Source organism: Danio aesculapii, chromosome 18, assembly GCF_903798145.1.
Source record: "Danio aesculapii chromosome 18, fDanAes4.1, whole genome shotgun sequence".
Lineage (NCBI taxonomy): Eukaryota > Metazoa > Chordata > Actinopteri > Cypriniformes > Danionidae > Danio > Danio aesculapii.
This window is the reverse complement of record NC_079452.1, coordinates 49,086,663-49,108,620: the sequence shown is the minus strand read 5'-3', so window position 1 is coordinate 49,108,620 and position 21,958 is coordinate 49,086,663. Positions and strand designations below refer to the sequence as shown.

General features: G+C 36.7%; 1 protein-coding gene across 3 annotated transcripts in view; it reads right to left on the bottom strand.

Moving 5' to 3' along the window:
- The window catches only part of ripor1 (RHO family interacting cell polarization regulator 1), a 155,517-nt gene that overhangs the window by 26,950 nt on the left and 106,609 nt on the right, over positions 1-21,958 (bottom strand). For all 3 annotated transcript variants that reach the window (XM_056478095.1, XM_056478094.1, XM_056478092.1), the window contains exons 3-10: positions 20,555-20,707; positions 20,342-20,420; positions 20,225-20,248; positions 20,031-20,084; positions 10,749-10,898; positions 8,938-9,001; positions 6,653-6,696; positions 2,795-2,920 (exon numbers count right to left, since the gene is read on the bottom strand). In XM_056478095.1, the coding sequence (XP_056334070.1) occupies positions 2,795-2,920; positions 6,653-6,696; positions 8,938-9,001; positions 10,749-10,898; positions 20,031-20,084; positions 20,225-20,248; positions 20,342-20,420; positions 20,555-20,707 (694 nt within the window). The remainder of the gene's footprint in view (positions 1-2,794; positions 2,921-6,652; positions 6,697-8,937; positions 9,002-10,748; positions 10,899-20,030; positions 20,085-20,224; positions 20,249-20,341; positions 20,421-20,554; positions 20,708-21,958) is intronic.

Below are 21,958 nucleotides of genomic sequence, written 5' to 3'. Positions count from 1 at the left end.
ACACGCAGCTAAACGCTATTGGTTTACAGAGATGCGTCACTGGCAGAAGCAGGAGAATAAAAACAAAGAAGCGCCATTTTTAAAAACACAGCCGAGACATTATACCGTTTTAATATATACATATAACAATGGGCCATGGATGACCCAAGCTCAATCAAACCTTGTCGTCCTCTTAATGAACAGCCACAAAGCCAAGCAGAACAAAATCTGCTGTGTCCGGTGGTTGTTTTACGAGCCCATCTAAAAGTTTGAACGATTTCACTTTCTCCAGAGAGCTTGCATGTGCGTCTATATTTGAAATAACGAACTTCCTGAGTTCATATTAATAACGTGCACGTGATTATTGAAGGGCTTCTGACATCTGATCCTTACAGAAGCTGAAAACGCAAGAGTGACGCGTAAAAAAAAACAGACTGTGGGCTATATTTCATATTGTTTATTGAACCCAAATAAGGACTAAATGTATGCTGTGTGTAGCTTTTCTGTAAATGGTAACATATTGGAGACTGTGAGGGGCTGTATGTGTTCATATATGTTGCATTTATATAATTATTTTATGTAATTGCAAACGTTACAGTAGGCTATCTCGTACAGTAGGCTATGTCATTGATCTGCAGTTATAATCAAATCATGTCCATAGAAAGGTTAGTAATGAACATTTATACACAAGTATTTATGTGTATAAATCATCTGTTTTGTGAGAAGTGCTTCTCATACTGTATGATATGTGAACGACCTGTACAGCTTTACTGTAGACATCGAGTAAAAATGACGTCGTCTGAAACGTTCTGTCGTACACCACACCCACCAAAATGGTACCCTTTTGGCAGTGGAAACACAAGCCTGATAAAGGACCCTTACCGTACTGTACCACTCAGTGGAAACGGGCCATTAGGCTCTTTTTAATGAGAAAACAACTCACTGATTCAAATGATCCATTTAGAGCGAGTCTCTAGAAAACAACTCACTGATTCAAAAGATCCATTCAGAGTAAAGCCTGATTTATACTTCTGCGTCGAGTGAACGGCGTGACCCACGGCACATGCCTTGCGCGTTGTCGTGCATCTATAATTCTGCATGCTGTTTGTGTTGCTCTGCAATAACACTTCCAAACTCTAGCTGGCAGTAGGTGTTTATGTTTCTTTATGTTGAGTTTCTTCGCTGGTTTTTTGTTTTTTCTGAACGCTACCTTAATGTAGAAGTAGCTCAAACTCGCTCCTTTTGAGGTGGGAAACGGCGGACGTGTAAAATCTTTAATTATAAGGTAAACACAAAACAACGGTTTCCATCTACACCTCCTTCATGGGACTTGACACTTGTAAACACTCGCTCCAACGGGTTCACACGGCTCTCATCCGTTCTCAGATACCAAGCCGACCAATCACAGAGCTTGCGCTATGCGTCGTTGCGATGTGTTGTTACATTTTTTTTAAGAGGCGCGTGTCAGTAGCGGCGACGGCCACAGCAAGGGCTATGCAACCACACACATGCTGCGCCTGAGCATACGCGTGCGCTTCACGCAGAAGTATAAATCAGCCCAAAGAGTCAAGATTTACTGAATTTACAAATGGATCGGACTGGGTTAAGTTTTATTTAAAAATTTAATACAACAATAAATTTACGTAAATGAATGATCATGCTGTTGTAGCACACAACAGCCATAGTTTACAAACATAACAGTTCCTTAGTAAATAAGAATCCTACAAAAACGAACAATAATAATGATAAAAGATGTCTCAATTTAGTCAGAGTGGCCAATATTCTACAATTCATCTAAAAGACACCTTTTAAAAAATTTCCTGCTAAATATTTTCTGAATAAAACCCTTCTCTAATATCATTTAAAAATGTTCAAGCTATTAAAATATGTTTTATAGTCAAAACATTTTTGCAAAAGCCACTTTCTTGAGTGATCAACTCTACATCTTGACATACAACCTGGTCATGTATCTTCTTTAAAATCCTAGTTATTTCGTTTTATTTTCAAAGCAGATGTTGCATTCCGTTTCTCTCAGCTAAGCTAAAAAAATTAAAGATTTTGCCTGAAAAAAGTACATTTACTAACATTTATTTCCACATTATGTCATTTCAAGTTAAAGGTTAGGGTTGTAGTAATCAAATGTTCGCATGGTTATCACAGTCTCTATTTTGTTATAAAGCACTTTGCCTGCTTCAGAAGTCCATCCAAAATCAGTTTTGTACAGTGCCTGCATTCACAAACTCTGCAAAGTCATTGCCTAATAGGGCAGCGAGGAACCAAGTCAGCTGCCTATGCTTTTGGACACAGACATGGTTGTGCAAAGGGTCATTTTTGATTACATGCTCTTCAAATAATGCTGTAAATAAGTCATGGAGTCACATGGTGCTACAAATCAATCGCAACATCCCATTTTACAATTGTCAAGCCCATCTGAAACATTTTTTCAGACATCAGCTGCATTCTCTTCGTACTTCCCCTGGAGTCTCTCTGTTTTAATATCTCTGTCTTGTGTAAACTTCCTTTCTCTCTATCCTGTGCTGTCTTCCCTCCTCTCCATCTCTGTTCCCATCCCCTCATCTGTGGTGATGTGTCATGGAACCATTGGGAGAGAAAAACAAGTCAAAGTCCAGCTGCTGTGCTGTTATGTGCATTAATGTCTCACAGATTGATGGGACTGTGATGCGAATGTCAACGTGACAGGAAGGAGAGACAAGAGATTGATAGTATATGCGACTCAAAGTGAGAGAAAGAGGAAGAGAGAAAAAAAACAGACAATATATGTGTGAAAGTAACTGTACATTCAGATTAAAACTACCTTTATGGACAGAAACTCCGTGATGAGCGGGAGGAAGACCATCTCCTCACTGTCCCACACTTGCTTGCCATTGATTTCAATCCGACCCCGCAGCTTCCACCGCTGGCGACCATACTTCATAAAGATCTGTGGAGGAATTTATATGACAAATACATTACAATTGTTCTTTAATATGTACAATATTATTAATGCAATTTAATAAGAACAGTGCTTCCCACACGTAGATTTTACTTGTGCGGGCAGTCCAGGTATATTAACGGCCGCCCAAGTATATTTGGTGACATTTTTTTTACTATAATAATCCTTTTACACTTTTTTTGTATCCGCCAATAGCCAAACATCCACGATCCATTAACCAATCGAAAATCTTGTGTCGCACTACACATTTCGTACTGCTCATTGTGTGTGCGCGAAAACTGACAACATTCCGACATACAATTTTACATGCTCTGTGGAGACCCACAGAGAAGGTTTGTTGCTAGATCGGATACGGTTGCGGACGGAAGTTAACGTGAATTATTTATATTTTTATTAAATTTCCCATTTATTATATTTTATTAATGTCTACCCCACCCAAACGTCACAGTAACATAAAAACACTAGTTGTACTATAGAGTATTATTAATTTTATCTAATAAATTACCCAATAAATTGCACATTTATTTTTACGTCTACCCCCACCCCGACCCTAAACCCAACCGTCACAGTACTGTAAATATATTAATTATTGTTATACAGTGTCAGAAATAAATGCTTGCATATCATACGTCCGGCCGGCCGTGATCTAGACTTTACCACAGAGACGCGCCTTTTGGGACTTAGGCCCCGTTTACACTAATACATTTTAGTTTTAGTTTTAAAACGCATAAGTTTTGCAATGGTTATGTCATACATCCACACTACGGCGGAGTTTTTAGGCGCCAGAAACAGAGTTTTTTGAAAGAGGCCGTTTTCATTTTAAAACGCTGCTGCTCTGTGTCAGTGTGGATGGGGAAAACGGAGGCGTGGCTGCAGACATTCTCCTATCTGATTAGGGCTTTTTCCTCAATATTAAGTGCACAACGTTCAGTCTTGCATCCTCCATCCAGACTTCGCAAGTTTGATATGGAAAACAAACTCTGAGGACATGTCGGGTAAATCTTCAAAAGGAACAGCGTACTTTATAACGTCATTCACATCACTCTGGCAACTTTGTTTCACTTTCTTAACGATAAAGTGTAAACCTGATTTTTAAGGATCCGTCTATTTTAATTTTGAAAATACACCAAAAATGTAAAGGCATCATGCAGCTACAAATTTATATGAGCGTTATCTTCACTGTATGCATATTTATAACAAAACGGAGCCTATAACATAACTGCCTCCTTTCATTTTCTGTGAAAAATATAAAGCATACCACATATCAGTTTTAATAATCAATAATGGCCATTATAAAAGTACAATAAGTTTACACAATATAGGAAATAAATGCTGAATCAGTGTACGTGGTTACATAAATTAATATATTAACTTATCTTTGCGCTCAGCCAAAACACGTTACCCAAGAACAAGTGATAGATTCAAAAGGCCAATGTCGTTATATGGAGACAAGATGAATTAAATATCACGTTTAACAAATATAGTGTGATTAGATCCAGCGGTAAATCCTTGATGAAGAGTGCAGCTCTCATCACTGCAGTGCATGCCAGAGTGTCTGTGTGTGGCAACGTGGTGATTGCTTTCAGTGGTATAGTGTGGACAGAGAGTTGTTCAGAAACGCTGGGTGAAACGCCAGTGTGGACGTGGATCGTTTTCAATCTAAAACGCCGTTTTAAAACCAAAATGTATTAGTGTAAACGGGGCCTTAAAATGTCCGGGATGCAGCTTTTGGTTTCGCTTTCTAAAGTCATCGTTAATTATGTGTTTTTGCATTATCTTTTTATTTTGAGCCTGTATTACTTTCGCTTGGCTTCGCAGCTGACAGCGCGTGCAGCCGCAAGAGTGACACAAACATTAAATATTTAATTCTTTGATCTAAACAACTCAGATAAACTTATCTATATGCGCAGAGAGAACGAAATGATCTAAACTGGCTGCAAAATATTTGTACACTGTTAGAAATGGTTTATTGATTCATTTGCCTTATTTAAATAATCTACACTTTTTATTCTTGTAATTATTACAATTTTTAGAGATATTGTCTGTTTTTATTTATTTATCTCATTTATTTCTCATTTGCTGTATATTTTTTCTAATTTGATGTTGATATACTACATATATTTAATTTATCTAACTTGCTTTGTCAATACTCTACAAATTGTCAGCAACAGATTTTACCTGGCTGCACATGGCTCCTGAATAAAATGAAAGTAAAACAAAAAGTGGATTTCTTTTGTTTACTTCAGCAGTCTTTTCTTTAAAAACTTCAACCCATTGAAAAGAAACAGTGAAAAAACTGTGTCATAATAAAGAAAAATATTGCTAAAAAAACACTTTTTTTTGTCACATGTAGTAATAAAAGGTGTGTTTCAATCTGGCTACAACCACAAGTATATTTCAAACCTTTGGGAAGTACTGAAACAACAAAATTATTATTATTATTAATATAATCGTTATTTTTGTTGTGGATTAGGAAAGTTATCACAACTTCCACTGCTGGCAACCATATTTTATAAAGATCTTTGCAGGTATTAAATGTAGTACCTATCAATTAAACAATTATTTAAATTATTAGCTTATTATAAAAGTAATAACATTAATAATAACAATAATTTATCTTTTAAATGTATTTTTATAACATAAATATTTAGAAATTTTAATCATTTAAATAACTGATATTTTACTGGAATATGAAACTGCATATAATAAATAATATTCCAGAAAAATATATCCTTTAAATATTTATTTCATCACAAAAACCAGCTTGTTTTTACAGAATAAAGCTTTTATTCTTTCTTACATTCTCTATTTGCCATCATATTATTTTTTTTCTCTTGTATTAGACCACATGAAACAAAATGTTAAGCTTTTAAACACCTTTAAACTGATTATTCATTCAAGTGGGTAGAGAAGGAGGCATGAAATCTTTTGTGTCTGTTTCCACAGTAAATGCAATGAAGAATGAGTGAGAATAACAGATGGACCGAATAAAAAAACAAGTCACTGCCACCCACTCTCTTATCCATTTCTAGATATTTTCGAGTCCATTTCTTGTTCTTTTCACACCACCTCCCTCCTGTCACATCTCTTAGGGCTCTTGCTGAGCAGACTGTGCTGCCTCACTGCATTGATTGGCCTGTCAATCACTCTAAAGCTCTTGCATGCTAAACAGGTGGAGGCGGAGCCAACACATTAACATTCGCCCCTCTTTAATTAGCCTCTGCCTCCCCGAATCTGTTCTTCACTGTGCAGAACAGATGCCGAGATCTGTCTCTTTCGTAAGCAGACGCTTTCACCCCAAGCTCACTATCGTTATCTATCATATCTGCCACTGACCAAACTACAAAGCAGATCACTGATGGCGCCAATGCAACTTTACGAGGACATGATGAATGTAAAGATAGAGGAAAGTCAACATGAAACACTTAACAATCCATTTTACTCAAGAAATGTGACTAGATTTGATCCATTAGGGATTCTATACAGAATTCAAGTGAATGCAAGTCTACTTTGGAGCTAACTAATATACAGTATTTTGAATCATGCCATATTTATTTGAGTTTCTGGAAACTAACAGGGATGTGACAAGATTGAATGTCAAGTTCACTCTCAAGATCTGAAATCTTCATTAGAGTAACAGGCATTTCAATGAAATATTATAAAACTATGTGTACATTAGGTTTGCATGCAGGCTATAAAGAGAGAGAAGCTGGAGCTCACCTCATACTGATCTCCAGCACATAGACGTGCAAAACCAGCCAAGCCTGAAACAAAAACATCATTATTAAAACACAACACTTAAAATCAACCATGGACTGGAAATTAATTTATATCAGAGATGCAAGAAGTATGGTTAGAAATGCTGGAAATTTCCTTAATCCTTTGACATAAGAGTTTTTTGCACTTTTAAAACAATTTTTATGGCCTAAAGGGCACCTATGATGAAAATCAACTTTTATAAGCTGTTTGGACAGAATTGTGTGTAGGTATAGTGTGTCCACGGTTATATTGGGGTTACAAAAACACAATAAGTCTCATATTTTACAAATTTTCTGAGGTTAAAATAGAATCCAAATTCCTCCCTTTTTGAGGCCCACCACAAAGTAACGCAGGAACCAACTGGGATTAAAAGATCTGTTCAGCTCTCTGTGATCATCTGCACCTAAAGAATGAGTTTAACAAGTTTAAAACGTTTTTAAATCAGTGCATATTGGTAATAAGGACAGTAAAATCATTTTGAAATTCTTTACCACAGCCGCATAGTGTCAGTACAATTATAAAAGACGATGCTTCAATCCCGGTACATGGACGTTAACTCAGTGGATATTAACGTGTATCCTGTTACATTTGCCATGCAAAAACAGTGCAAAGCCAAACGTGCGAGAGTGTGACGCACGCTAACTTTGTAACGACATTGTGTGTGACTCATCGTTACAGAAAGGCTTGAATTAACTCCACAACAAATATATCAAATAACAGTTGACAAAGTTCTTACTGTAGTAAGGGAGATCTGCTTCTTTCTTGCCTGTCACTGTGCTGTTTATCTACGTGAAGGCTACAAGCGCTGGCATGTCAGTGGGAACAGTGGGCAAGGAGAACCAGTTCATTTGCATTAAAGTCACAGGCAACACAAACAGCTACACTGTCCTAACAGCTCCCTTTAAAACATTTGGTATCTGACATACTCCAATGAATGAGTCTGATGACTTTCTTAACATTATAAGTGAACCGCAAGGAACATTAAATTTAAGCTATAAGCAGCAGAAAAACGACCTTTGCAAATGGGGCCATTCAGTGGCCTTTGGAAAACAGTATCAGCTGGGCAATATTCCTATAGATAAATTTAGATAAATATATGGATTAATATCTAAACTTTTTATGTGTGCTAAACTTCCTGCTAACAGTAGGAGGCAGTATGATTATACAAGTTACAAAAACTTTGTTTTGAGGCATTATTATACTTTAATGCTCATGCAACACAGAACAAATATTGCGCATGAGTATCAGCAAACACTTAACACCTTATGACTAAACAAAAGGCGCTGATCTGAGTCTGCACACATATGTGCAAACTGCCAGGGGGCTGGTTTGACGTACCGCATTAAAACTTGGCTGACTAATGAGATTGGCACTTTTGTTCATATGTCTTTAACTGCTGAAGCTACAGTAAAACAACTCGGTGGCATTCAAGCACAAAATGGTCTAGCTGACCACACAGGAATTACAGATCCTTAAGTTCATTTTATTTAATGGCTTGAAACTTTTTCCTGTACACCTGTTTCACCTGACCACGTGTATGCATGTTGTATAGAAGGAGATTAAACGGAGGAGGAAAATCTTATGCAATAAATACACAAGCAAAAAGAACGAGGGTGAGGACTTTAGTACTACAAGCGAGAGTCAGAAGTGAAAAATTGTGCAGCGCCACCTTCTGTACAGGAGTACTTCTGTTTTTCATTAAGCGCCATCTTAATGAGTTTGCACACTCACTTTGCTCGCTGCCAGTGAAATAACTTATATGTCAAAAAAAGTGTTAAAATGCTGTGATAAACATCATACAAGGCTTTAGTATGCTTTGAAACCTCATAGTCATAGTGCCACCTTCTGGTAAAAGGAAATGACATGTTTTACACTGTAATCCTCTACTGGCGACATGAAATGTTGCTTGTTTGGCGCATAATGGAATGTTTTATGTTGCCAGTCGAGCATTACAGTGTAAAACATGTCATTTCCAGTTAGCAGAAGTGTAAGATGTGTAAAATTTGTGTAAGACTTTAAAAATCAGATGTAATTTTTTCACCAATCTATAGTATGTGCAAAGTTTGAAAAGCTATCTAACATGATTTTTGGAGATGATGATACAAGAAAAAACAGAGCAATTTTAAGAGGTCCTCACATCATCTGTGCTCAGACACTAATAATAAAATATTCATGTCATGACCCCTTTAAAATCCTCTTGGAGTGGACCATTATGACCCTAGTGGCAAATGCAGCAACTGACTTACCCTTCATTTTGATATGGAATTCCCCCAGCTGGTTCTCCAGCTCACTCTCTAGCATGCACATATTCTGCAGGGACAGAGACAGAGTGTAAATACACAGAGGATTACAGGACTATGTTGCAGGAATAACAGAAATAAGCATCCAATTTAGCTTCCAACAATACAGTAAACACTGCCTTTTTATCACAAACTACCGATTCACTCAAAATTAACTTAAAAAGAATACATTATCAAAAGATATTAGGCTGTACATGGGAAATTCAGTGCAGTATTTAGTAAATAGTTACAGTCAGAGAGATGGTGGACAATCAAGGGGAATTCTCTTCCTACAGTTTAACGCTTGTGTCTTGCAGCAACCATTATGCTAATGAAAAGCACTTGACTGGGAAAGGCTGTCCACTCTTAATCAGATTGTCTCCCTCTATTATTTCCATGAGCATATCGAATGGGTCTAGTTCTGCCCTGTATCCATCTGTCTGGAGGCAGAAAAACCTGTAGCCTAAGCCATAATCGGTAGAGTGTAAGTCTCAACTTCCAGACTCATAAAACTAATCACATTTTCAGGGTGCTATTTTTACCAGGACCATAAATTACAACACTGTTTCCATATTAATCTCTTGATCTTTATCTTACCATGGTAAATAAATTAGTCAGATAACAGTTTTTTAATAAAAACAATCCCTAAACACAGTAAAATTGAACTTTTATTTAGAGTGGATTTTGTTTAAAAACAGGAAGAGAATTTAATTTGGAAGAAAAAAAAAAAAATCTGAATTTAATGGCCCGTTTCCACTGACTGGTACAGTTTGGTACGGGTCGGTACAGGTCACCTTTATCAGGCTTGCGTTTTCACTGCCAAAAGGGTACCAATGGTGTAGGACAGAAAGTTTCAGCCGACGTCATTCTCGCTTGAGGAAATCTCGCTCAAAGTAAAACTGTACGTGTCATTCACAAATCATTTGAGAACCACTCAGAAGCTTTATACGCATAAATACTTGTGTACAAATGTTCATTACTAACCTTTCTATGGACATAATTTGATTATAACTGCAGATCAATGATCGGGCGAAATAGCCTAGCTACGCATCTAGCTACGCCTTTTGGTACCCTTTTGTCATGCTAGGCTCCCTTTGCAAAGGGTACCCAAAAACGGGTATGGTACGGTTTGCTTTATGGTACCTTTTGACAGTGGAAATGGCCATAAAAGTGTACCGAACTGTACCACTCAGTGGAAACGGGCCATTATTTAATATCTGAATAGATTCAGTTCTCAAACAAAGATATTCAGTTTTAATATAGATATATACGTATTTAATATATACAGATATACAAGTTCAATAACACCAAACTGAAGTGAATTTTGATTCAGTTTACTATCTTAAGTTGCAGTTCTGAAATTAATTCAGTTCAATAATAGTAATTTTAGTTCTGAATTGAATTCAGGTCATTAACATCAATTGTAGGTGAATTTTGGTTCTGAAGTGGATTCAGTTTACTATCTTTAGTTGTAATTCTAAAGTGAATTCAGTTCAGTAAAAGTAATCTGAATTGAATTTCAGTTCTGAATTGAATTCAGTTCAATAACAAAACGGAAGTGAAATTCAGTTTACTCTCTAGCTCTGGTTCTAAAGTAGATTCAGTTCATGACCTATAAGGTGAAATTATTCTTTTTTTCTGAATTTACTAATCATTATAATTCATTTTAAATACTCTGTACACTGTTAATCTCGTCTTTATTTTTGTGTGTACTGAGACAGAGCCCTTAATTCCTTTTCCTCTTTCTCAAATACTGTTACCCTCTCACACGCTCTTACCTCTGTGTACTCTTTAAAGCTCTTGTTAGCTTCTGACAGACTCTCTCTAGCCTCTCTGCTGCCTGGAGATGCAGTGTAAGCCTTCACCATCTTATCGGCTCCGTCTCTCAGTCTGCGCTGCATACAGTAGGCCTCATACAGCTCATCAATCTGCGCACATACACATAAACACAGTGCTCATTACAATCAATGAAATATGTTAATTATGTGCAATACATAAATGCCTTCAATAGCAATTCCAGCTGAAAACGTGTGAACGATCATGTAGGATTTCATGTGACTTTTACATAATCTTTGAGTGACATGTGTCATCATTCTGTGCTGCAAACATAATCTACTCCTCAGCAGTATACTAGAAGGGCACACAGGGCAATTACTTTACCAGAGTAAGTTGGTTGTTCGTTTAAAAAAAAAAATGAAGGCAAAACTGGTGCTTGTTAACCAATCTAGCTAACCATTAGGGCATGTGTTGATCGCAAAGCTGAAGAGCGTCGGGGGTGTTGTGGATAGGGGATCCATGCGCAAAGATTAGATTAGATTCAACTTTATTGTCATTACACAAGTACAAGTGCAAGGCAACGAAATGCAGTTTAGGTCTAACCAGTAGTGCAATAGCAGCAAGTGCAGGATACAGGTATAAGTTATAAAGTGCAGTTATAGAAAAACTATGGTGATATTTACAGACGGATGTACTATCAACATTATATACAAGTTGTATTAGCTATGAACAGAGATTTATAATAAATGATTATATGTACAGATTGTAATTAATAATCAGATGTGTGTAGATAGATAAACAATTACAAATGTACATGTACAGTGGGTATGTACAGTTCAAATAAATGAAACAGTGCAATGTAGCGTAATGAATATGTGCAATTTTTAAATGTGCAAATGTTAAATAGTGCAGTGATTATGAGGAGTGTAAGTTACGAGGAGAGTGGGGGGTGTATTAGGGGGGTAAAAGAGTCAGTGGGGGGCAGAGTTCAAAAGAGAGACAGCTCTGGGGAAAAAGCTGTGGGCAGGGTGAGAGGAATCCTTAAGAATACTGGGTGCTCTTCTGGATGTCCTCTTTGGCTGGCAGTGTGGTCCTTGTGATGCGTTGGGAAGTTTTCACTCAGCAACGGAGCAGCTTACATACCAGACTGTGAAGCAGTTGGTCAGGATGCTTTCTATTGTGCAGCGGTAATAGTTCACCAAGAACTTGGGGTGGGCACTTTCATTTTAAGGATGAACTTTCAGAGAGAAAAAAGGGCAGGTGCTCAAGCACCCAAACTACCCTTCTGCATGTGCCTGTTGTAGAGATAAACCAACTCAACTAAGTCTGCATCTGCTCATTAACCCTTGATGAGTTCACTATCCCAGTGGTCAGACAGACGCACACCGCGGTGGTCATAAATCGCAAATGATCAGTGTTTTCAATCACAAGTGACTTATTTTAGGTTTTAAATGCCGAAATACAAAGAACAACCCTTTATAGTTCATGAAATACACCAGAGTTGTCTGTAAAACGGGAAATAATCATATTAAACAATCTGAAAACTTGCTTGTATCATACAGTATACACATTGTGTGCATAATTAGACATTTTGTGCTGTCTGTAACAGTACTTTGGCGCATGCAGGTCAGTTTAGGACCATGATCTGTTCACACTGCAAATCTGATGTTGGCCACATTTATGACAACAATGTGAACAGCTATGCAAATACATCAGATCTGAGAAAAATCAGATTTGAGCACTAAGCCTTGCAGTGTGAATGTAGCCTCTGAGGCCAATAGAAAACTAAAATGTGACCTCACGCTATTAAAAACATAAAACTGTTTTATCCCACCCGTTCTCATAGCACCATCAAAACAAATTCCGCATGCACAAAGTCTAATGTAACCGCAGCTTTAAAGAGGGAGCCACAGTTTCATTGGTCTCCAGATGGTGACACTGACCCGATTAACTCCACAAGCGCACAACCAGGCCCAAACCACAACATCGCCTTGTTAAATCTTTTCTTGCCCAAGCACTTCCTTCTGGGCCTCATTGTCTCTAATACACGTAATTTAGATTTTATTGATCTATCTGCAACACCTTGAGCAGGTCTGCAAAAGTGGAAGCCCATAATGGAGACAGGAAACTAGTTAAATCTCCTCATTACATCAAGTAAAATTTAAGCAGATGTTCAGAATAGGAGACATTATGATCAGAAGCAGAAACTCAGCAATTATTCACAGCACGGGCCCTGTAATTCAGAGATTACAGAAAGAATGAGCTGTCCATTGTAAACAGTATGGATGAATGAGGAAACAATATGAAAGCTTCATTGACTTCACTGGAAGAATGTTCAGCAAGACAAGGGGGGTGTAATAAGTGGATTATGACGTTAAAACATTAAAAAGCGATACCCAGCTGAGGATAATCACAGAAAGACCAGCTCTGCCAAGAATGAAATGTTTTGGCAGTTAAACATTACTGAACAGGTATAAACTGGTATTGTGAGCACTGTAATTAAACCCAAGGCTATAAAATAAAAAATCTCATGCTTTTTTTGTCATTCACTGCTTAAGAAAAACAGTTTATAAATAAATTAGACAATACATTTCACAAACACTGGCATTCTTGTAGGTGCAGTGATCGGGTTATGAATTAGGATTAAACTGTAATACTGTAATATACTCTCTTTTCTGCAAAAACGTATGTTGTAGACTACTGTTTGAAAGTGTCAGTAGCCTTCTTATTCATCTTTTATGCTTAAGTTAAACAAAATTACATTTATTTGATCAAAAATTGTGAAATATTATTGATTATAACATATTGCTTAAAGTAACCCTTTGATGTCCAAACGGATTCAGTCAAGTCAAATAACCTGATGTGAATTTCAGTTCAGCAGTAACTTCAGTTCACTAATAATAATCTGAAGTGATTTTTTATTACAAAGATGATTCAGGTCAGTCATAATCTGATGCTAATTTCAGTTCCAAAAGCAATATTCAGTTTACTATTAATACTCTAAAGTGAATTTCAGTTTAAAAGTGAATTCAGTTTACAAACAATAATCTGAAGGGGATTTTAATTTTAAAGGGCGCCTATGATGAAAATCAGCTTTTGTATGCTCTTTGGACAGAACTGTCTGTATATATAATGAGTCCACTGTCATGGTGGAGTGATAGAAACACAAGTCTCATTTTTAATTTTCCTGACATTAAAATAGGACGCAAATCCCAGTGATTTTGAGGCCCAATGCAACGTGACGTAGGAGTGTGGTTTTCCCTGCCCACCGAATTGATTTACAGGCACCATGTTTCTATAATAACATGTATATACATGTCCACAGAACATCTTTTTCAAATAAACTGGGATTAAAATATTTGTTACAACTCTCTGTGATTTTTATAAGTGTTATAACATAATAATACTTAAACGCTATAATCACCAGGGCCGCATGGTGTCAGTTAACGCTAATGTGTGTGTGTGTGTGTGTGTGCATGTGTGTGTGTGTGTGTGTACTGCAAACGGCATTTCTGTGGGACTCGTCATTTCAGAAAGGCTTGAATAAATTCCACCATAAATACATGAACCAAATTTACTTGGTATTTTTGACTAATGAGCCGTTTATCTGATGTAACGCCGGAGAAGCAGACATGCAACTGTGGGCGGGGAGAAACAGCTCATTTGGATTGAAAGCCACAGGCTACAAAAACAGCTACACTGTGCTCAGAAATGGGCAGATTCTGGAGGTTAGAATAAATTATCCGATATGTATTTTGAGCAGAAACTCACACAGACACATCCTGGAAACAACGAAGGCTAATCTTACATCTTGAAAAAGGGGTAAAATAGGTGCCCTTTAAAATGGATTCAGCAGGCCTAAGAAAAATGTATATTTAGTTCACTATTAATAATCTGAAGCAAATTTCAGTTTAAAAGTGAATTCAGTTTATAAGCAATTAGGCCTGAAATGTGCAAGTAAGCCATCTTCTGAAATTTATAAAGAAAGAGCTAAGGCTGCATTTGCACTACAGATCTTGATGGTCAATTCCGATTTTGTGACTGCATCCGATTTTTTTTGCTGACCTGCTTACATCATCTTTTAAAAGTGACTCGTATCCGATTGTGTGCATTTACACAGCACACTGCAAAGTCGCATTGACCAAGAAAAAAAAAACAAGTGAGCGCTGACTGACAGCTGATAATAAAACTGCGCTCTTTTCTCCACTCCTGCATTTAATGTGTTCGCAGGGTTTCATTTTTTGAAATTCTTTTTGACAAGTTGTTTTACTATAGTTTATGACAGAAAAGTTCTCATTTTGCCCTCTTTTAATCTGGGCCTTTTCAGTAGGCATCTTAATGTAATGTCCATGGCGTGATTTATGCATGTGACCTAAGCTACAGTTTAATAATAGTTTATATTGGTTACGTGGCGGATGTTGCGCTCTCTTTCTTCACTCTCTCGCTTAAACATGCTTAAATATTTGTGCTACATGACAATATAAAAGCTTTTTTAGCCCTTGTGTATGAGATTTAAGGTTTGGGACTCTGACGCTTTCATATCGGAACAGACTTCAGCAGAGTTTACGTGATTCGCTGTGGTTTTTAATAATGCACAACTCGCATTGACAGGTGAAAATCCAATCTACCTGCTTACACTGCAAACACGAGGGCACAGATCCGATTCATATCGGATACATTTCCACATATGAACAAGGCCTGAGTCTGATTTGGGTGAATCGGAATCCATTTGAGTTTTTCCTGCTTACACGAACATGGGCATTTCCGATCTGAGCCACATGGGAGAAAAAAAAAATCTGAATTGAGTCACTTGAACCATGCAGTGTAAATACAGCTTAAGATACAAATAGAGATTGATCTAATAACATCCGAACAAACAGAACGATTTTGCTCCAATCCCGCTCCAAATTATTTAAAACTTCAGACAAATCAGGAAAAATTCTACTACAAATATTATAACATCCATTCGTAGTGATGATGGCAAGGTCACAAAAGATGAGTTAGAAATTTACTCTCTCTTTGAACAATTCTATACAACTCTGTATTCATCTGAACTGACTACAATTCTCACGAACTTGATTTTTTTAAATTCTATTCAAATGCCCCACATTCTATCTGATGATAATACAGAACTGGAGAAATTTCTAAAGTGGGAAGAACTAAATGAAGCTCTCTCAAACAAGCAAAATTCAATAGCTCCAGGGCCAGATGGCTTTACAGTAGAATTTTTTAAAAACATTGAAAGATAAACTAATGTCGTTGTTACTTGCTGTACTTGAGAAATCATTTTCTATAGGTTCTCTCCATGACACATTTTATCAAGCGACAATCTCTGTTTTACCTAAAAAAGGGAAAAACCCTTAAATTGTGATTAATTCCGACCTATATCTTTGCTCAAAAGTGAATTCAGTTTACAAACAATAATCTGTAGGGGATTTCAATTTTTTAATGGATTCATTAGGCCTACTCCAGTCTTTGGAGTTAGTAAGATGATCAGAATAATACTCATAATACTTTGTGTGATTGTTTGAGTAATAGAACACTCAATTAATTTGAAACTCAAATCTTTTGTAACATTTTAAATGCAGTCACTGTCATTTTTCAGTCAATTGAAAGCATCTTTGTTGAATAAAAGCTCTAAATAAAAACAGTTTAGTACCCATTAGATTGCTAGTTAAATGTGTGCCTATTGAGAACAAGATGAAAAAAACCTAATCCTCTGAAATACATTAGTAGCAGTATCCTGCAGAATTACCCGACACAGCGGGGGAGCCTTATACTGGAAGCACACACACACACAATATGGTGTAAATTTGAGAAACACAATCACACACAGTCCTCAAGATTCAAGGCGAGAACAAGGGGCGAAACAGTCTGCAGCCCTTAAAAGGTTTCCTGCAATAATGGAAAGAAGGACGAAGGAAAGGAATAAAGCGAGAGAAGGAAAATCTCCATCTGGAGGTGGTTAGGATTGGTCCAGTGAGTGTGTTCCAGCACACTGGCAGAGAGTCAGCGGGACAGTCATAAGTTTCACAGAGTTATGACAGCGCCTCTCTTGTCAATACACACTGCTACACAAAACTGATAACAACACGCCTCTTCATTCTCATTCGGTGCAGGCCACAGCTAATGCACAGTTTCACCATCCCTGCAAACCATCTGAAACATTGCCATTCACCAGCTTAGCAGAGCCAGTCTTGTTTGTGTGTGTGCACGTTAACATACACAGCTGAAAAAACTTAGCTATGTTCCAGTTTGATAACATGAGCCTTAGAAATATTCATCTTTGTAACATGTCTGCACTTTTTCTTTCTAAAGGAACCTAAAGTTGTTGATATTGTCTTGAAATATGTTTACAAAAGGGCTCATCAATGTGGGTGCCTGCTGTATAATACAGCCCGGGCCAGTATTATGCATATAAACATACTCAAAAATCGTAAAAACATTGACTACAATTAATATTTATAATAATAAACATTAGGAATGCACTGACAAGAAAAGTTTGGCATATACTGATAACAGATAATTCTTTATACATCTTGTTATCCATCCAGCATCAATCCTTCTAAAGAGCTCATCTGTTGTGCATCTGAAGTGGATCAACAGGCAGAAATAAGCCATCATTTATTGGCTGATATTTTATTTTTTTATCAGGCCGATAACAATAACATTAAAAAGATGTATCAGTTGATACTGATATGGCTGCCAATTTATCATGCTCAATTAAACATCAAGACTAAACAACTGCATTCTGAACAAAACTGAAACTACTAACGTGTGTATGAAATTCATAACAGAAAAATGCTCATTCAGTGCATTTGTGGATGTTTCGCTTGCTTGACACTGCATTAGGTGATAAGTAACTCTTCAAACCAAGAAAATATGCTAATTCTAATGCTATTTTCTCACATTATCCCTTCTCCAGTGTTGCCAGGTTTGCATTTTTCAAGCAAAATTGTGCTTTTGAAAATGGAGTTGAGGACAAAAATATATAGTTGCAGGTTACGTTTTTATTATCAATATGTCACGTCACATATTTAATGGGTGTTTGGTGTATGGAAAGTCAGTCAGTACTTTAACATGAATACTGTATCTACAAGTATGTCTTAAAGAGTCCCTATTATGCATTATAAAAGGTAATATTTTGGTTTTGGTGGTCTCCAACTACAGTCAGATATGCATACAAGGTCAAAAATACTTTCATTATCTTAGAATCTGCATTTATTTTTACCTAATTATCCCAACGACTCTTATATGATTCTTTCAGCAATTCATTTATTCTCAAACTGCTAATTTTGCTAATTTGTTGCTAATCTGTGCTGACTTGTCCAATGACAATGTTGCAATTGGTTGACTGCGTTCAGAGAAACGCCCACCACAGTTTATCAACATTGTTGAAGTAGTCAGAGTGCAGAGTGTATGTGTGAGCCCAATGCAGGAGTGCATTAAAGCAATGCAGTTAAACACCAGCATATTGCTCTATTCTTAACCATAAGTAATAACAAGGACACACATTCAGTATTAATCCACACAGTTGCAAAAGATGAACTATTTAAAAACTTGACTGCCACACGTGTGCAGGAACAGCTGATGGTGGCTATATCAACGACAAACGGCAGAGGATCGCGAGCTCACAAACGCATTTAAATTAGCAATGAAATCGGCACTCAGCACGCGTCGCACTTTCAACATGGTTTTAGACGTGATATGTGATTATAAAGAGTTAACCAGATACACTACAAGTCACATGGAGCGATTACAAGTAACAAAACACAATTAAATATATAATTCACAAGCTAGAGAAAACAAGGAGGCAACCATTTTAATCACACTTAGTTGCACCGTTGAACTTGAGGAAGAAACTGGTTCATGAACTGTGTACTGACAAAGTTCCTGACATCAATAGTCTTTTCTGATCCTTACTTTCACAAACAGCTGACAAATCCCCCGTTGCAGAGTAGATTATTGCATTAATCACAAGAACGTTCACTCAAGGTTCCCTCATCTTCAGTCATGATAAATTTTACACACACCGGCACTCTGAAAATGTTTGAAGGGAAAGGAGAGTTCACGTTTTACCGGATCCAGCACTTTATATTTGGTATTGATTTGTGTCAACGTTGATAGAGACAAAATACTGACAAGGAACAAAAAGACAAAGAATAAAATAGGGTTGCTTTTTACTCATTTTGGGCAGGTTTTGAGAATATTTTTCTTAGACCTGGCAACCCTGCCCTCCTCCATTTCAACAGAGGCCCAACATATCTGACCTAGTAAAAGCAGAGAGACTCCCCGCAGCGTCCCCCGCTCATAAAACACACACTAATCACACATGAAATAGGGTTGGCGAGGAAGAAGAGGAAAGAGGAAGGCCTCTTCCTGTAGTGCAGCTGGCTTGGGTTAGTTTAGGCTGTTAGTACAGACTCCAACAGGTCCAGCGGAGGGTTTAACCGCTCCCCGAACAAACTAAGAATCTGAGCAGACCCCGAAGCTGTCCTCTGCCTGTGACCCGTGTCCCCTGCAGTGGCTCAGCATCCATGTTTGCAAGCGGAAAGAAAAACACTGTCTAAGAATGTGTCCACAATGAGGGGTGCATTAGGCTTGGTTTATATCCTGTAGGTGACTATCTGTCAGGAAAAAAGTCCTGAAGTACGTGCGTGAATACATGAGCACAACAATGCAGAGCTGTTATCAGAGCCACTGGGCCATGCAAGAGCAGTCGTTTGAACAAGAGCAGACCTGCTGAGCTCAAACACACACAACATTGTGTGGCAAGTGTGCACAATACAATGTCTGCTCACCGAAATAATTCAGTTTCTGCTCTACAAGTTTAAATCAGTCTATCTATCCATCCATCCATCAAAATTAAACATTATAATTAGCTTACACAAATTGATTTTAAAATGTACAAATTATTTAATATAATATTTGATGTAATAATGATTTCATATTGAAGAAGAAATCTCTATATATTTTTAAAATTATTTTAATTAATGGCTCAAAATATTCAGCTGTCATAATTTTTTTTATTATAATTATATATATATATATATATATATATATATATATATATATATATATATATATATATATATATGTAATATGCATTATATGTAATTATATTTTCCTTACCTTAAAAATATTCAGCGTCACATTTTTTAATATTTTCCAACATATGTTTTAAATAAAAACTGGTTTTAATAAATATAGCAGGGTTTTACAACATATTCAAAATATTTGGACCGTTACATTTGATTTTCATAACAGTTGAATGGCAGGCTTACCTTACTAAGATGAAACTCCAGTCGTCTCATGAATCTCTCAATCACTTTCACTTGCTAAGTTAGAACAGAGAATGATATTTAATGCTTAAACATAATAAACATACATCCATAAAATGAGTTCAGGCACTGTTAGTCATCTTTGAGTCTCTAAATTCAAACTTGCGTCAGATGAAAAGGAGGAAGGTTCCACTCACCTTGTCAAGTTCATACAAAAAACCCTACAAAAGAACAACAGCGACATTACAAATCAAACAATACAGAAATGAGCCATTATTTGTACCATAACACAATTTTAAAGCACCAAAACTTACCAAGCGAGAGTTCCTCTTAGACTCCTTCATTTGCCTGTTCAGACCATCCAGCTCCATCTGATGGACCTGCAGGTATGATCTGTAAAAGTATGCCACATTATCTGTGTCACTGTCTGTGACTAATGCACTGTGTAAGCAGAACTGTTTTATATTAGTTCTAGTACTGTTGTTGGTAACATGCAATTTTCAGAGCTCATATGTTTGTGTACTTACTGCAGTCCTCTCTTGAGGGCCTCGTACACCTCGTCCAGTCGCTCCGGCTGAGGCACCTTTGGGGGAGGCGATTTAGTGGAGAGCGTGAACATCCTGCTTGCTCTGGAGGGAGTCTTCCTCACACACCCCGGGGTGCTGAACACTGAAAGGCTCCTAGGATACATATGAGGCACATAAAACTTTAGCATGTGTTATTAATTTTTGTTGGTTAATCACTTTTAAAATCCACTGATAAACAAAATTTAATTCCCAACACAAAAAAAGGTTATTTAAATTTTTTTTTTATTAAATAAATAAAAAAATTTAATAAATATATATATATATATATATATATATATATATATATAATACATTGAAATATATTCATATAAAACAGTATTCAAATTATTTATTACATTTAATTACAATATTACATATTTTAATGGTTTATATTAATATATTGATATTAATATAAACCATTATTTGATATATTATTAATTAAATAAAAACGTGAATTTACATTTCTGATTTAAAATTGTATATTTCTAAGGCCTATATAATAATAAAATATCAAACTGGAAATGAATATACCAGCAAAAAGTTACTACATAAAATGTTAAATATCTGTTTTTCATGCATGCCCACCTAATCAGAAACTGAAAAACAAGTTAAATGGGGGGTCTTGACAAATTATGGAGTAATACAATAGTCCAGAAGACCAAACAGCCTCTGTTTTCAAAAGTTTGTGTTTCAGTCCGTCTGTACTGAAATGGAACACTAATTTCCAAACTCTTTCGCACTTTATACACTGTTTTCGTGGGTCAAAGATACTGGGAGCAGTGTGGACATAAGGCAAAAAACTAAACTCTGGAAACTATTGGAATAGAAAATGCTTTTTTCTGGGTCACTGCATCTTTGCCGTGTGCACCGTAGATGCAAACAAAGGATACGAGTCACTTTTAAAAGTAGATGCAAGTGAAATGTCAAAAAAAATCTGATATAGTAACGAAATTGAACACCAAGATCTGCAGTGTAAATGCAGCTGAAACGTAAGCAATCTCCCATGTAATCTGTGTACCCCAATCAACTTCTGATATGTGCTACCAATGTGATTTCTTCAAGACTGCATGTAAAAGGACAGAATGAGCCTATGCCATCTTCAGTTTCATCACTGAACTAAGTAAGCGATTGATTTAGTGACAACACAGAAAAAGCTTGATAACACAGAGGAGCCATTAACAGGCCCAAAACTCTCTCATTCTTATGATAGCACCCTGGACCATTAACGTACAGTAGGGCTATCTTCTTGTCAGACCAATAGCAGTGTATCTGTTTGAATGCAAAGAAGTATTATGGTCAGCAAGGGAAATGAACAATCTTTTATTTAAATCAATAGTGCTTTAGAACAACACTCGTGCTGATCGA